Raw genomic sequence first — 17,515 nt, forward strand, 5'->3', positions numbered from 1 at the left:
TTCTGTGTTCTATTGCTTCTTTTTCATTTGTGTTCCATGTTATTATTTCCCCAAGATATTTGAATTTCTGAACAATTTTAATCTCTTTATTACTGTTCAGCTGAATAACTGGTAAATCAACTTTAAAAGTTGGCATCATTTCTGTTTTTTCAAATGAAATTTGTAATCCCATTTTTTTAGCTATAATTTCTAGTTGTTCAATTTGAAATTTAGCCTCTTCTATTGTATTTGCAAGTAATGCTAAATCGTCCGCAAAAGCAAGGCAGTTGAGTTTAATATTTCTACCGATCTTGATAGTTGGTTGGCATTTCTTGTTCCATTCACGCATAACCTTCTCCAATGCACAATTAAATAACAATGGTGAAAGTCCGTCTCCTTGTCGAAGTCCAGTTCTTATAGTGAATGATTCTGATAATTCACCTCTAAATTTAACTTTTGCCTTCGTATTTTTAAAAGTCATATTAATGAGGTTAACAAGTTTTTGATGTAAGCCAAATTCTTTAAGGCTTTTTAATAATGAGTCACGATGAATACTGTCGTATGCTTTTTTAAAATCTACAAACGTGATGACCAGACCCTTACTTCGAACTCTTTGGTGCTTCATTATCCATTTTAAACTAATGATTTGATCTGGACAGCTTCTACCTGGTCGAAATCCTCCCTGATATTCTCCAAGTTCTTGGTCGAGTTGTTCTTGGATTCTTGTGTATATAATCTTGGATAAAATCTTGTATGTAATATCAAGTAAGGATATCCCCCGATAATTATTTGGATCGGAGCGATCACCTTTCTTGTGCAGCGGGTGGATTATCGCTGTATTCCATTCCTCAGGAAGCTTCTCCGTGTTCCAAATATCAATGATGTATTTATGTAGGTTTTGAATAGTCTGATCATTAGCATTCTTCCATATTTCTGCTACTATTTGATTCTCTCCTGCTGCTTTGTAGTTTTTAAGTGCATTAATTGCCGTTTTCACTTCATTGTAAACTGGTGGTATAATCTTTTGTAATGGAGTTTTATTTTTTGGGTTAGGATCAAATTCTAAATGTTCCACAGGATCCTCACAATTAAGTAACTCTTTAAAGTATTCTGCAAGAATGTTAGCATTATCCTGATTATTGTGTGCCATTTTACCATTTTTATTTCTTAACATAAGTGTGGGAGGGGTAAATTTAGATTGATATTGCTTGAATGTTTTGTAATAGTCTCTTGTTTTATGCTGATTGAATGTTTCTTCTATAGTGCTAAGCATTTCCTTTTGATAATTCCTTTTAATTGTCCTAATTTCTTTAGCTGTTTGTCTTCTGGCATTAATTAGTTCTTCTCGAGATTTTTCCGTTTTCCTCTGTTGATCATTTATCCATGCCTTGTGTCTTGCTTGAATTGCTTTGTCACATTCCTCGTTCCACCACGCATGTTTCTTTCTCCTTTTGATTGGGGCAATTTCTTCAGCTATGGTTTTAAGTTTGTTGATCATTGTCTCTAATTTGTCATTTAAAGGTGTTTTGGATCTCTCTAAATATATTTTATTATTTATTAAGTAACTGGGATCATAATTTCTCCTTGCTTTGAGATGATTATGTTTGTGTTTCCTTTTTGGTGTTAACTTGATTTTTATTTTTGAGATATAATGATCCGAGTCAATGTCTACCCCACGGAGGACTCTGACATTATAAATTTCTTTATGATAATCTTTATCCATGGCAACATGATCAATCTGAAACTCTCCCAATTTTACGTTAGGGCATTTCCATGTCATAAGTTTATGTGGTCGCCTCATGAATCTGGTGGTTTCCAAAACGAGTCTATGATCTGCACAAAGTTCAATTAATCTTTGGCCATTTTTGTTCGTTAATTTATGAGCTGGCCATTTTCCTACAACTGTGCGATACTTCTTTTCTCTGCCTATTTTAGCATTGAAATCTCCAAGTAAGATTTTTATATGCTCATCAGGGATCTTCGCTAATATGTAATATAATATGTGCGGTGTAAATTTTCGGACTCAGAAAGGATGACTGCTATGACTAGTAGTATTCCCTTTCTGAACGACTAGTCAAGACAGTCACACTGGGAGGAGCATATCAGTGTGCTGCACAGGTGCTACATTCCTGGTCACCACTGGCTTACTGCAAATTAAACACAATCAAACACATTTGGGTTTATGTTCGGGGCAAATTAAAAAATTTATATATATATATCGCCAATACCATAGAAAAAGGCAGAAGCATGGAAATAATGGAGACCTATGCACTGAAGCTTTGCTCCTGGTAACTCCTGAATAATACAAAGAATGCATTCAACATGCTCAGAAATATTGAGAGCCATTAAGGGGATGACTATGAACTTCCTGAAAACATCCCTCAATGGAACCCATTAAAAAGAATATGGATTCAAGGAACCAACATGTCTGGTGAGGACATTTTGTAACTATGAATTGTTTAATTTATATTGTACATGTGTTAATAGGCTACTAATGGTGATGATTAAAACTGTTGAGTAAATGTTATGTACATAACAAAGACAATGATAATGCTCTTAAACAATAAGCATCTCACAATTTTAAATCTACCATTGGAGGTCCAAAGCCCATGTGCAAAAAAGTGATGGAAAATAGTCTATGTCTAATTTCATTAAATATTATTCTTGTTTTAAATGTTATTTATTTTTATTTACAATTGTCTTTATGTCACACTGACACAGATAGGTCTTATGGCGATGATGGGATAGGAAAGTCCTAGGAGTGGGAAGAAAGCAGCTGAGGCCTTAATTAAGGTACAGCCCCAGTATTTGCCTGGTGTGAAAATGGAAAAACACGGGAAACCATCTTCAAGGCTGCCAACAGTTGGGTTTGAACCCACTATCCCCCAGCATTTTTAAGGATATTTTGACAAGAAGCACTAATGAAACATTTTAATATGATGCATCACATCCAAGGATTTTAGAGCCTTATTTTAATTTTAATTTTAATTTTAATTTTAATTTTAATTTTAATTTTAATTTTAATTTTAATTTCATCATATTTTACGTGTTGTGCACATAGTTCATCCCAGATCCTTTTAATACCTTTTAATGTCATTTGTGTTTGTACATTTGTTTTAGTCATTAGATGTGTTTGTATAGTTTTGTATTATGGCTGTTGATGGCCGCCCAAAACTAGTTCCAAGATTTAAAATGTAATGTAAACATTGCATAATATAGTATTAAAAAGATAGACCATTAAAACATAAGTTTAATTATTATTGCGTTAGATGCTTTTAGTTGAAAAATTACATCATTGCAATATTTGAATTTTAGTGGTTAATGTAAGATCCAAGGGCAAACTCCTGCATAATTAAAGGAAAGTTTTACATTTAAAATTTTAGTGAAGTTAGAACTGAACATAAAAGAAACATTCCTCTTAGGAATGCCCAACTCCCCAGTGAGTGGAGCTCTGAGCAACCACATCTAGCCACTAAGACGGTCAATCAGGAAAGACAACCGTACTCGCTCACTTCCACCGAGGAGCCAATGAAGTTTGAGAAATAGGAGTTAGTGTAAGCACAAGGAAACCATTAGGAATACAGAGTTAACCCTCAGTACTTCACGTTACCCAATAGAAACTGCTTTTATTATGTCCAGTGAAATTGCTCTTCCTTCTTGTTGATGATGTTAATTGCATAAGTTCTAGAAAAGTTTGGTCTTATGAAACAGGAAATAACACTTCCAGAACTGTACTGTATGCGCACTTTTTAGTGATAGATTTTTGTATTGGGTTGAGGAGTAAGGAGGGAGCACTGCCGGTTCCAGTAATACTGCCAACAGAATGGAAATGAAATCTGAATTGAATCGATAATATGATCGATCGATATGCATTTTCTAAACCTTTAATATCTTACACCAACATCTGTGTCTCACACACACAATATATAATACTATATAACATTTCTCGATGCGAAACTTGTTCCTAGCGTGAATTCTATAGTTTGGCTTTGCTGTGTAAACAACAACAATACGAGTACGTAAAGTGTATGCCAGATGTCGCATAGGGATCATAAGCGATTCTTAGTTTGTGTTTCAAAGGTTGCCAATACGAATCTCGAAGATAACCGAAGTCGACCGATTCAGCACTAGGGTGTAAATCTATCGCTAAAAAGTGCATAGATAATACATGAACCACAGGGTACTCAAAAAGTTTAGACCAACAGTTACAAATTTCACAGTATAAAAAACCAGACCCCATAGCACAACAGCTCCGAAGGGCCTTGGCCTACCACGTGACCACTGCTCAGCCCAAAGGCCTGCAGATTATGAGTTGTCATGTGGTCAGCACAACAAATCCTCACAGCCATTATTCTTGGCTCACTAGACCGGGGCCGCCATCTTACCGTCAGATAGCTCCTCAATTGTAATCATGTGAGCTGAGTGGACCTCAAACCAGGCCTCAGATTCAGGTGCAAATCCCTGACCTGGCTCGGAATCGAACCTGGGGACTCCATGTAAGAGATAGGCACGCTACCCCTACACTGTGGGACCGGCAATTTCACAATATACTTCAAATAATAATTTTTTTTATACATTCAAACAAATGAGAGTTCTAATCAGTGAATCCAAAATGCTGCCTTCCCACCAGCACAATTACAACAGCTGCAGAAATACATGATGATGATGATGATGATGATGATGAAAATGAAATCGCGTATGGCTTTTAGTGCCGGGATATCCCAGGACGGGTTTGGCTCGCCAGGTGCAGGTCTTTCTATTTGACTCCCGTAGGTGACCTGCGCGTCATGATGAGGATGAAATTATGATGAAGACAACACATACACCCAGCCCCCGTGCCATTGGAATTAACCAATTAAGGTTAAAATCCCCGACCCGGCCGGGAATCGAACCCAGGACCCTCTGAACCAAAGGCCAGTACGCTGACTGTTCAGCCAACGAATCGGACATGATGATGATGATGCTTGTTGTTTAAAGGGGTCTAACATCTAGGTCATCAGCCTCTAATGGTACAAAATGAGATGAAATGTAATGACAATTTAAAATTCCAAAATCATCCACCGACCAGAATTCAATACATGATGACAAAGAATGAATGGATGGATATGAATTTAAAACAATCAGTGGATCCGACCCGTAATGCCCCATATTCCCAGAAACTATCGTTAAACAATAGTATTACTGACCAGGGGACTGCTTCTAAACCACAATTCTGAATCAATGATTCTTGTAGTTTAAAGGGATCGAAAATCCAGGTCATCGGCCCCTCAGTGGTACTTATCGCTAGTAAAGTAGAACCGTGGTATTTGTCATGTTGCAGTACTAATCAAAAGTAGCGTAGACTTGTGGTAGTCCACACATTATGGTACTACTCACAGGTAATGTAACACAGGCTTACGATGTTTTTCACATTGTGATGCCATTTATAGGCAACGCAAACCTATGGTGTTCCTCACATAGGTAAACTAATCACAGGGACTCATACTATCCTGTGGTGTTCCTCACATAGTGGGTACTAGTCATAGGCAAGGCAGACCCATGGTGTCGCTTATAGAGTGGTACTAATCATAGGTACTGTAAAACTCACCCTGATTCACACTGTTGCTATTAATCACAAACCTATTGTGTACCTAACATAGTGGTACTACACGCAAGTAAAAGCGACCCATGGTGTTCCCCCTGTGGTGGTACTAATTACAAGTTGTCTTATGGTACTAATTCAATCATCCTTTGGTTATCCTTTTAGTCGCCTCTTATGACAGGCAGTGGATGTCGTGGGTGTATTCTTCGCCTGCGTCCCCCATCCACACGGGGGAGGTGTGTTTGGTTCGCGGGAGCTATTTCATTTTGTTGTAGTCTGCCGGCAAGCTGGTTAGGACTGCCCTATCCACCACCTGGGATGCACCACATGGGAGTATCACCTCTCCCACTGGTATGCCAGCCTAGTAGGTTCATGGTGCAGAAATACACATGGCAAACATATTTGTATACCACTGTTAAATGCAGAAAAAATGGAGCAAAAATTTGGTGTGATTAGGTTTGAGATTGGTGCAGCCATTAACTTTTTGTAGAAGTTTAAACTCGAGTATCCAAACTTTTGAATCCAGCAGTAGTTTAATCGGGTGAATTGGGCGTGCAGTTAGGAGCGCACTGTTGTGATTTGCATCCGGGAGATAGTGGGTTCGAATCCCACTGTCGGAAGCCCTGAAGATGGTTTTCTGTGGTTTCCCATTTTCACACCAGGCAAGTGCTGGGGCTGTACCTTAATTAAGGCCATGGCGGCTTCCTTCCAACTCCTAGCCCTTCTCTATCCCATCGTTGCCACAAGACCTATCTGTGTCGGTGCGACGTAAAGCTACCAGTAAAAAAAAAAAAAGTAGTTTAATCCATGTACCTGCTTTGAACCAAGAACTCATTTTACCATCAAATCACACTGTGATCCAACTGTCAACATTCCTTTGATTGTTTGTAGTAACCTATCTCTGATCCCATAATCTGTAGGTATGTCCAGCATCTCTCTTGGGACTCTGTCATTTGCAGTAGTGTAACTGTTTATTTTTTCAATGACTTGTCATATGCTGAAAATATTATCTCCATATTACAATTATAATTTTGTCTGTACACTTCAAATTTTGGCCTCATACATCCTGTTTATCTTGGATTAGGCATACAAAAGTTGAAAACTGCCAATTCAATTTTTTATGTGTGTGTGTGTGTGCGTGCGTGCGTGCGTGCGTGCGTGCGTGCGTGCGTGTGCGTGTGTGTGTGTGTGTGTATGTGTGTGTGTGGTTTTTTTTTAATTAAGTATCGTCCACTTCAACCCAAAATTTGAATAAATAATAAAGTTAGCAATTATTATACATAGTTGTAAATTCAATTAATTATGAAATGAGTTTCGTTCACTTCTACCCAGAGTTAATCACTTGTGTTGAAGCACTCGAGTATAAATTATGTAATAGGTAATCACTTGCATTTATGGTAGTGGAAAAGTTTGAACATTTTCATGATCACTTAATAAATGAAAGAAAATAAGCTGACTGAGTTTTTGTGTCACTTTGAAATTCACAACACTTGTAGGTAAGAAACTAAGTTCCACAATTGTAAAGACTTGTCACATGTCGAAGTTTCTACACGCGCACAATTTCTAAGTTCCAATCAACTGTCAGAACCTAAGTCCACTGTAAGACTTGTCACATATCGAAGCTACTATATGCACACAAAATTAAGTTCCAATCAACTGTCAGAAACCCACTGTAAGACTTGTCACATATCAAAGCTACCATACATGCACAAAATCTAAGTTCCAATCAACTGTCAGAACCTAAGTCCACTGTAAGACTTGTAGAATTCGAAGTTACCATACACGCACAAAATCTAAGTTTCAATCAACTGACAGAATCTAAGTCCACTGTAAAGACTTATCACATATTGGAGTTTCCACTCACGCACAGATTCTAAGTTCCAATCAACTGATAGAATCTAAGTCCACTATGAAGACTTGTAGAATTTGAAGATAAATTTGGACGGCACTTTGTCTCGATGAACAGAGAAATGGTACAGTATGGTGAGTGAGACTGGTCTCCCAGCTATGACTGACTGACTTGGTTGGGATGAGCTCATCTTATATACGATTTATGCTTCTACGTCATCAGATATCATGATTTTTATGAAGTAGAATAACTTGAGAATCCCTTGATGGATTTACTTGAAACGTAATATTAGAGATGTTTACATGATTCTCTACAAAATGATGTATCTCTCGGGTTGATATGATCATTATTATAGGAGTTTTGAAAATTTTCTAGTCGAACATTCGGGAAGGTGTGACGTTTCTTCTACAACATGCCAGTCCTTGCTGACTAGCACGTGGCAGAACAGGTGGGTAGTCTATCTTGCTCCTGCATCCACATCACTTGTACGGCTGTAGCTGCTTCAGGCAGGCTTGCTCCACTGAGCATAGACAGACCAAGCTTGCAGTAAATGTCTTGTGTGATGATTAAATATTATTTATCTTAAAAAAATATGACATGTACCATGCATTACTGGTACAATATGAAGGTCAAAATGAAACAAATGAACCAAAAGAAGTAGGTGAAGATAAAGTAAATATCACAATTACAATGGAAGGGACGAATAAATGATCAGATGAAATAGGAAGAGAAGATCTACAAATGTCAGATGTAGAAAAAGCTGTATTAGAAATGAAAAATGGCGAAGCTCCTGGAATAGATGACATCACAGTGGAAATGAATAAAGCTGCAGGATCTATTGGAATGCAGAAGCTGTACAGAATAATGAAGATAGTATGGACTGACAGAGAGATTCCTGATGTTTGGACAAGGGCAATTATTGAACCTATTTTTAAAAAAGGTAATAAGGCACTTTGTGAGAACTGCAGAGGAATAGCATTACTGTCTCATTGCATGAAGATTTATGAAAAGATAATCTTACAAAAAATCAAGAACAAGATAGATTCACAATTAAGAGAAGAACAGGGATTTAGACCTGGAAGATCAACTATTGATGCCATATTTACAGCTAGACAAATGGTAGAAAAGAAATGGGAATTTGGGAAAAACATTGCAGTTGCATTCATACATATACAAAAGGCTTATGGCATGGTTAGAAGAGAAGAAATATGGCAAGGGCTGAATAAAATGGAATTGTCAAGAGAAATGCAATTCAGAATTAGAAACATAACAAATGTCTGAACTGTGTTATAATAGATGGCAAAAAATCAGAATCGTTTAGAACAGACAGAGGAGTTTGACAAGGAAGTATACTTTCACCAGTGCTCTTTAATATAGTGACGGACAACATTATGAGGAAAGTTCGCCAAGGGTCAACAACAAATGATATGAAAGTCATAGCAAATGCAGATGATGTAATTATATGGGAAGAAATTGAACAAAAATTGGAAGAACAACTAAATACCTGGCAGAAGGCAATTGAAGAAGCAGGCATGGAAATAAGTAATGAAAAGTGAGGTAATGAAAATCAGTAGAGAAAACAAAAGAATGATGTTAGGTGTAATGGAAAAATTCTTAAAGAAGTAGATGCTTCTAATTATCTAGGAAGTAAGCTAACTGGGAAAGGAAACATCAAGGAAGAAATTTTGGAGAGGATAGGAAATTGCTCAAAATTTTATTACTGTGTATCAGACATAATTAGAAATTGGAAAGTACCCACCAAAGCAAAAATTATGGTATATAAATCGTATTATTTGCCAATATTGACCTATGGATCAGAATGTTGGACAAAAAAAGATCTGAGTAGATTACAGGCGACAGAGATGCACTTTCTGTGAGGGTTCCTGGGTAAAACAAGGAGGGGCAAGATAAGAAATTAAACTATATAAACACGCTACAGATCAACCCTCTAAAAGAATATATGGAGAGAAATGGGCTGAAATGGTTCGGCCATGTCAAAAGAATGGAACAAGAAAGATTACCAAGAAGAGCTGTGGAATGGACAGAATCTGGAAGACCAATTGGAAGACCAATTGGAAGACCACATACAAGATGGAGGTATCAGGTGGAAGATGACGTAAATCGGAGAGGACTGCAGTGGCAGACAGTGATGAATGATAGAATGTGAGAAAAAAGAGAAGATTGGAAGAGGCTCTGTGAACAATCTGCATAAGCAGAAACGTATCAGGAATAATAATAATAAGAAGAAGATTGGTTAATTCCGATTGTTTGGCGGCTGGGTGTATGTGACATCTTCAGCATTAGAATTCTCATCGTAGGTATGGGCCCATTCTCACAGACACACAGTTCGCCTGTCACGCGTCAACTTGAAAGACCTGCACCAGGACTCTCTGGAGATCACATGCCATTATCTTACCAATAGAGGCTGATGGTTTTACTTCTTATAGAAGCAGTCATGACAACAACTTCCTCCACAGACTCTAGTTAACTCGTTACCATGATTATTATTATTATTATTATTATTATTATTATTATTATTATTATTATTATTATTATTATTATCATACGGTGTTTACAAGCATAATGTGCAAAAATATACAATGAACATATAAGTTAAACTAGAGAAATAATTAAACTAGAATGTCCAGCTTCGACAACCAGTCCACTGCACTTGGTGTCAATTCATGCAGAGCCCATAAACCGTCCTTAAATGCTGACAGTGGACAGCTTTCAAAAATATGAAGCAATGTCTGCTTCTCAGCACCACACTCACATGCAGCACTTTCACAATATCCCCACTTTTTCATCATATATCGACACCTGCCATGGCCTGTTCTGAAATGGCTGAGTTTAGACCACTCATGTTGAGGAAGATCGAAACCTGGTACTTTCTTCGTTTGGTCTTTCATCAGAAAGGCATTGGTAGGTGGACATTGTTCCCATAGCTGTCTCCATTCTGCTGTTATACTGAATTTTTCATGGGAGTGTAGATAAGTCCAGAGTGGATTCCGATATTTTAACCCCAACACAGGTGGATCTCGTAAGGTGTTGAACAAGAGTGAGTTCCTGTATGCTAAGATCTTCTTGAGCAACTGTACTTTTGCTGCTTTTCTCCTCAGATCTGGAGGAGCAATGTTTGCTAAAACAGGCAGCCACTAAGTAGGAGTAGACCTCACTGTACTAGTAACAACTCTCATGGTTTCATTGAGCTGTACGTCAATCTTATTCGAATGTACGTTTTTTTCCTACACAAGAGTGCAGTACTCACCAGCTGAGTATGCTAGAGAAAGTGAAGCACTGTGAAGAGTGTTTAGATCTGCACCCCAGTTGCTGCCTGCTAGTTTATGCAGCAGATTTACTCTTATACTCAGCTTTTTTGACAGATTCAGGCAATGCTCTTTGAACGACAAGGGTCGATCCAGTGTGACACCCAGATATTTTGGGAAGAAGTTGTGGGAGACTTCTTTTGTGTTAAAAACCACATGTAGCTTCCGATTAGCTTCCATATTATGCAGGTGGAATGCTGTTACTTCCGTTTTAGTAGGATTTGGCTGGAGTCTCCATTTGTGGAAATAGTCACACATGGTAGCTAGGTCCTCTGTAAGTACATCCTCACGGTGTGCCAAATCTGTACTCTGAGTAATTAAAACTAGATCATCTGCAAACTGTATCTTCTTTGAAATTGCTCTTGGCAAGTCATGAATGTAAAGATTGAATAGAATGGGAGATAATATTGACCTTTGCATTATTTAGAGATCTGCCCCCTACTTCTTTCACTGTTCAGAAATAAAGCAAGCCAGAACATGGAAAAAGCCTCCCCAAAGAGTGCTAGATAAGACATTCGGGCATTCCCTGGGCAACAATGGTACACCAGCTGATTCTTCCGCGAAGGCACTGCTACACAGCAACAAGATGATAGCAAGTTAATATGGTGACTAATTGATACTTGTGTATGATGTTTGCCATTGATGGACTTAGAAATAAAAGTTTAAATTCATTAATAACTCCCGTATCTTACTCACATGGTGAAATGTATCAGGTATAAAAGATTGAAAACTGTGCTTTCTACAACTTTTGTTATGTACATTTTCTGGCTAGCATTAATATTTCCTAAGATATATTGAATTTGTGAAAAATATAACACTGTAGTCATGAGTATCTCTGTTATTATTCCTCATTTGGTAAAACAAAAAAGATCAGAAATGATATTTTGCACAACATTGCTTTTTTTTTTCATATGGCTAATATTAATGGAGAAATTTGACATTTCTTGTTTTGACCCTCTTAATATTGCTCTGCCACAGTATATTAATTAACCAGCCATCCTTGAACTCAAATACCAAGTTTACAAAAATTTTGTTTTGCTGCTTTTCCCTAATGTTATAACTAATTAATTAACAAACAAACAAACAAACAAACATACAATTTGAACTGAACCTGTTTTCGATTTTTATACCTAATCCAATAATAAAATATGTAAATAATAATAATAATAATAATAATAATAATAATAATAATAATAATAATAATAATAATAATAATAATAATAATAATAATAATAATAATAATAATAATTTGAGTTCAAGGATGGCTGGTTAATTAATATACTGTGGCAGAGCAATATTAAGAGGGTCAAAACAAGAAATGTCAAATTTCTCCATTAATATTAGCCATATGAAAAAAAAGCAATGTTGTGCAAAATATCATTTCTGATCTTTTTTGTTTTACCAAAACAATCTTAAAATCATGTCAACTTCTCTGAGAAAATCTCCACGGAAACAGAAGACCTGGAGGTCTCCCGTTCCAGGGATCGGTGAATTTCAAATCGATCACATTGCCATCTCTCATCCCTTGCAGAGAGAGGTGCACGATGTACAGGTACGCCGAGGAGCAAACGTCGATTCCGATCACTACCTAGTGAGAATAAAGGTAAAATTCACCCCGAAGAAAATTCATCATAAGAGGTCACAAGTACCGAAGTTTGATACGACACAGATTGGAAATACTAATCTGCAAGAAGTGTGGGAAAGAGAACATGCAGGCACCTGGGAGAAATTCCGCAACAAAATCATCCAGAAAGCTCGAGAGCAAATTCCCCTGAAAAAGAATACTAAACACCCTTGGTGGAATTCTGAATGTGAACGTGCCTTGAAAGAACGAAAAGAAGCATTCCAGAAATACAACAGCAAGAAATCACCAGAAAACCAAACATATTTCAATGAAACTAGAAAACGAGTAGCCAAAATCATCAGGCAGGTCAAGAGAAAACACCTGAAGCAACAACTGGACTCGATTGAAGACAACTTTCGTAACTACAATGTACGAGATTTCTACAGGGAATTCGGAGGACAAGTCCGTGGGTACGCTCCTCAAAACCTGGCTTTCAAAAGATCAGATGGAAAACTTGCACTCAGTAATCAGGATAATTGTCAAGAATTAGCACTTTACTTCGCTGATCTCCTCAACTGTCCAGAGCCCCTCACAAGATTCCCTCAAGAACCCCCAAGGCACACTTTCCCAGAATCTCCACCACCGACAGAGGAAGAAATCCGCGGCCACATCCTCAAACTTAAAAACAATAGGACCTCCGGAGAAGATGGCATCATTGCGGAACTTCTGAAAAATCTTGGACCTAACTCCCTCAAGGAGCTCACTCAAATCATTACAGATATCTGGCAATCGGAAGAATTACCTCAGGACTGGAAGTGCGCCCTCATCCACCCATTACACAAAAAGGGAGATAAGACTGACGTAAATAATTACAGGGGCATTTCTCTTCTCCAAGTGACTTACAAAATTCTTTCAGCTTGCCTTTTGAAGAGAACGCAAGAACAACTTGAACAAAGTATTGGCGAATATCAAGCAGGCTTCCGCCCTGGTCGCTCGTGCGCAGAACAAATATTCAACTTGAAGACAACACTTAAATACAAAGCATTGAGGAACAAACCGGTCATCTGCATTTTTGTTGACTTTAGGAAAGCGTACGACTCGGTTGATCGACAGTCTCTCTTCGTTGTTCTTGAGGAACTGGGACTTGATTCCAAGACCCTCAACCTCATCAAGGCAACACTCACTGACACTATCTCCAAAGTTAAATTCATGGGGGAGATCTCTGAACCATTCCCGATTAAAACTGGCGTCCGACAAGGTGACGGCTTATCTCCGCTTCTTTTCAACCTCGTCCTAGACAAAGTCATCCGCGAGTGGGAAAAGGTATTGAAAGATATGGGATACTGGCGCCCCATACGATTAGGACGACCCAAAGACGGTATTGAGATATCATGCCTCGCTTTTGCAGATGACCTGGCCATACTTACAGATGATGTATTCACAGCCGTTAAACAAATTGAAACCCTTAGCGAATGTGCTGGAAAGGTTGGCCTACAAATTTCCTTTGAAAAGACTAAGTTCTTCTGCTCAAAATTTGACATCCAAAATTTGAACATGACACATGGGCAAATCAACCGAGTACCACACTTCAAGTACTTGGGAGAAATACTTGAACCAACGGGAGGCGAGAAGGCTGCCCAGAAAATTCGCCTACAAAAATTTCGGAAAGCCTACGGTAGGGTTCACAACATATACAATAAAAAGTGCTTGTCCCGCCATGCAAAGATCAGACACTATAATACAGTAATAAAGCCCGAAGTCTTATATGCCAGCGAGACCCTTACACTGAACGGGAAAGGTGACCTAGAAAACATTTTAAAAGAAGAAAGAAGAATCCTGAGGAAAATTCTCGGCCCCCGAAAAACAGAAGATGGATATAGAATGAGGTCACGCAAAGAGACAGAAGAGCATTCCAGCATTGCAGCAGACATCCGCAAAAGACGTCTGAAATTCTATGGGCACGTCCACAGATTGCCGGCAAGTAGACTGACACACAAGATTCTCACTTACGTAGAACATCTAAAAAACATTCCATGGGTACTAGAAGTGAAGAAGGATCTGGAAAAAGCCCAGATAAACCCAAATGACACCGCGGACAGAAACCTTTATAGGAAAAAAGTTAATGGATGGAAAGTGCAACCAGAGAACGAAGTGAAAAAGAAGACTGTAGCAAAGTGGACAGAAGAACGAAAAAGGATCCACGGAGAAAGGATGAGAGCTGTTTGGCAACTCAGAAAACAGAATCGTTAGAGCTTTGCGTGATCCATTGGGTCCATACGCACATAATAATAATAATAATAATAATAATAATAATAATAAAAATAATAATAATAATAATAATAATAATAATAATAATAATACATAATATATAATATTATAATAAAAATTATTTTATTTACTAACATAGTGTTGCATTGAAGCATTATTGCTGACTCTGATTAGTGTTCATTCTAATTGAAAGTTTTCACCTTATGCAGTTTTTCTGATTAGAAGGTTATTTTTGCAAGAAAATAGCTGAAATAGACTGTCCAACCCATAGAGCAGAATGTACAGTATAAGTGATGCTTTATTTTTTAATATCTTTGAGTGTAACATGACTGTATGTTTTTCAGTCACTTCATTTGATTATGGGTGGAGCACCTGCTGGGCCAGCAGGAACTGGTAAGACAGAAACTACCAAAGATTTGGGACGAGCTATGGGAGTGATGGTCTATGTGTTCAACTGTTCTGAGCAGATGGACTATAAGGTTAGTAGAGAGAGTAGTAAAATATTATTGCTGTTCAGGGAAATCATAGTTTTATAATTCATATATTTTATTGTTTGTAGTCATGTGGCAACATCTATAAAGGACTAGCGCAAACAGGAGCATGGGGCTGTTTCGACGAGTTTAACCGTATATCTGTGGAAGTACTCTCTGTGGTGTCGGTGCAGGTCAAGTCTGTTCTGGATGCTATCAAGGCAAAGAAGACCATGTTTAATTTCATGGGTGAACACATTGCCCTGGTCCGTACAGTGGGGATGTTTATCACCATGAATCCTGGATACGCGGGTCGTACAGAACTCCCAGAGAACCTGAAAGCTCTTTTCAGGTATGTTTCTCAACAGCTTCCTCTTTCTTCTCCATCTTTTAATTAACTAAATGGACCAACAATTAGTATAAACTTCCCAGTTTCTTCAATGAGATTCAGATTTCTAAATTCAAAGTATTATGTTCCATCAACAAATAAAAACCCAGCTTCAGTCCATGCATAACTCGTTTAGACTTCTAAAATATTACTTTTCTGTTTATTTATTTATTTATGTATTTATTTTATTTATTTATTAATTAATTTATGTATGTATGTATGTATGTATGTATGTATGTATGTATGTATGTATGTATGTATGTATGTATGTATGTATGTCCAACTCGTTGGCTGAATGGTCAGTGTACTGGCCTTCGGTTCAGAGGGTCCCGGGTTCGATTCCCGGCCGGGTCGCGGATTTTAACCTACATTGGTTAATTCCATTGGCCCGGGGGCTGGGTATTTGTGCTGTCCCCAACATCCCTGCAACTCACACACCACACATAACACTATCCTCCACCACAACAACACGCAGTTACCTACACATGGCAGATGCCGCCCACCCTCATCGGAGGGTCTGCCTTACAAGGGCTGCACTCGGCTAGAAATAGCCATATGAAATTATTTATTTATTTATTTATTTATTTATTTATTTATTTATTTATTTATTTATTTATTTATTTATTTATTTATTTAGTTAGTTAGTTATTTAAAGTAATTGGATTTCATGTAGCAAGTACCTTTTCCTTTTATTCATTTTAATCATTGTAATTTTTACTCGTGATTTACTTTTTGAACATACATCTTCTGTATAGGCTCTTATGCCTGTCAGCATTCAGTCTGCAAGCCTCCATGAATTTATTACAGGCCCCCACAATCCTCTATTAGTAACTAGCTCTGTGGCCTCATTTAGTTACACCTCTTATCTTTAAATCATTAGAAAATGAGTCTAAGCATCATCGTCTTGGTCTCCCTTTACTTCTTCTAACCTCCATAATGTAGTCCGTTATTCTTCTACATAACCTATCCTTCATTCATCATGCACGACCCCACCACCAAAGGCAGTTTATGTGTATCACTTCATCCCAGAAGCTCATTCCTTTATATCCTCATTCTGAGTACCTTCCTGACATTGGTTTCTTTTTTTCTTTTCTTTTTACCAGCTATCATTCTCAATATTTTCATGTCTGTTACTTCTAATTTATGAAGAAGATATCTTGAGTCCACCTAGCTTTCAGTCAGTGCAGCATTTGCCTGGTGTGAACATGAGAAACCATGGAAAACCTTCTTCATGGCTGCTGACAGTGTGGTTCGAATCCACTAACTCCCCAATGCAAACTGACAGCTACACAATGAAATGCAAAGCCACTTGCTTAGTATTTCTTTCTTTCAGAATACTGCTGATTGCACAGTGAGTTCACTGAATTAGCTTTGCTGCACCTTGATTCAACCTCTCTTACTATAGTACCATCCTGGGAGAACACATTTTAATCATTTAAATGGTCTGCCTATTCCAGTTTTGTCTTCCCAACCTGACATTCCATTCTCTTAGGTTCTTTCCCACTGACATCACTTTAGTCTTGGAAATGATAGTTTTCATATCATGTTCACTTAACATATTTTCTTGTTCCAAGATATTACATAGTTCAAAAAAAATACGGGAACATGTTCTTGAATGAATGCCATGCCCCACAAAACAATATGTTACACCCAGGTATATTACCAGCTAAACTTTTATTATTTACCATTGCAGTATACCAAAAAACATTGATGGATTTGCGTTAATTTCAGAACACAAATGGAAATGTCCAAATATGGGCAAAAACGAAGTGATAACAGTCTTCCAGGGTGGATTTTTATCACAGTTGGAGAGCTTCAGTATGGTGTATGTCCTTCGTGAGCATTTATCACAGCTTGGCACCTAGATGGCATGCTCCTTATAAGTTGACGGAGGTCCTGTTGCAGTATCAGGTCCCATTCTTCAATGAGAGCCTGTTCGAAGTCTTGGAGAGTCTGTGGTGGAACAGAACGCACATGAACACTTCTGTCAAACCTATCCCACACATGCTCAATGGGATTAAGGTCAGGACTTACTGCTGGCCATTGCATCTCTTGAATGTCCAGTTCTCGCAAGACAGCTTTGGTGATGT

The 17,515-nt window shown here is 37.8% G+C and overlaps 1 protein-coding gene across 1 annotated transcript in view; it reads left to right on the top strand.

The window, feature by feature from the left end:
• Nucleotides 1-17,515, top strand: part of LOC136875368 (dynein beta chain, ciliary) — a 782,313-nt gene that overhangs the window by 546,114 nt on the left and 218,684 nt on the right. The window contains exons 35-36 of the mRNA XM_067148948.2: nt 14,912-15,046; nt 15,127-15,389. Coding sequence (XP_067005049.2) covers nt 14,912-15,046; nt 15,127-15,389 — 398 coding nt within the window. The remainder of the gene's footprint in view (nt 1-14,911; nt 15,047-15,126; nt 15,390-17,515) is intronic.

Source organism: Anabrus simplex, chromosome 1, assembly GCF_040414725.1.
Source record: "Anabrus simplex isolate iqAnaSimp1 chromosome 1, ASM4041472v1, whole genome shotgun sequence".
Classification (NCBI taxonomy): domain Eukaryota; kingdom Metazoa; phylum Arthropoda; class Insecta; order Orthoptera; family Tettigoniidae; genus Anabrus; species Anabrus simplex.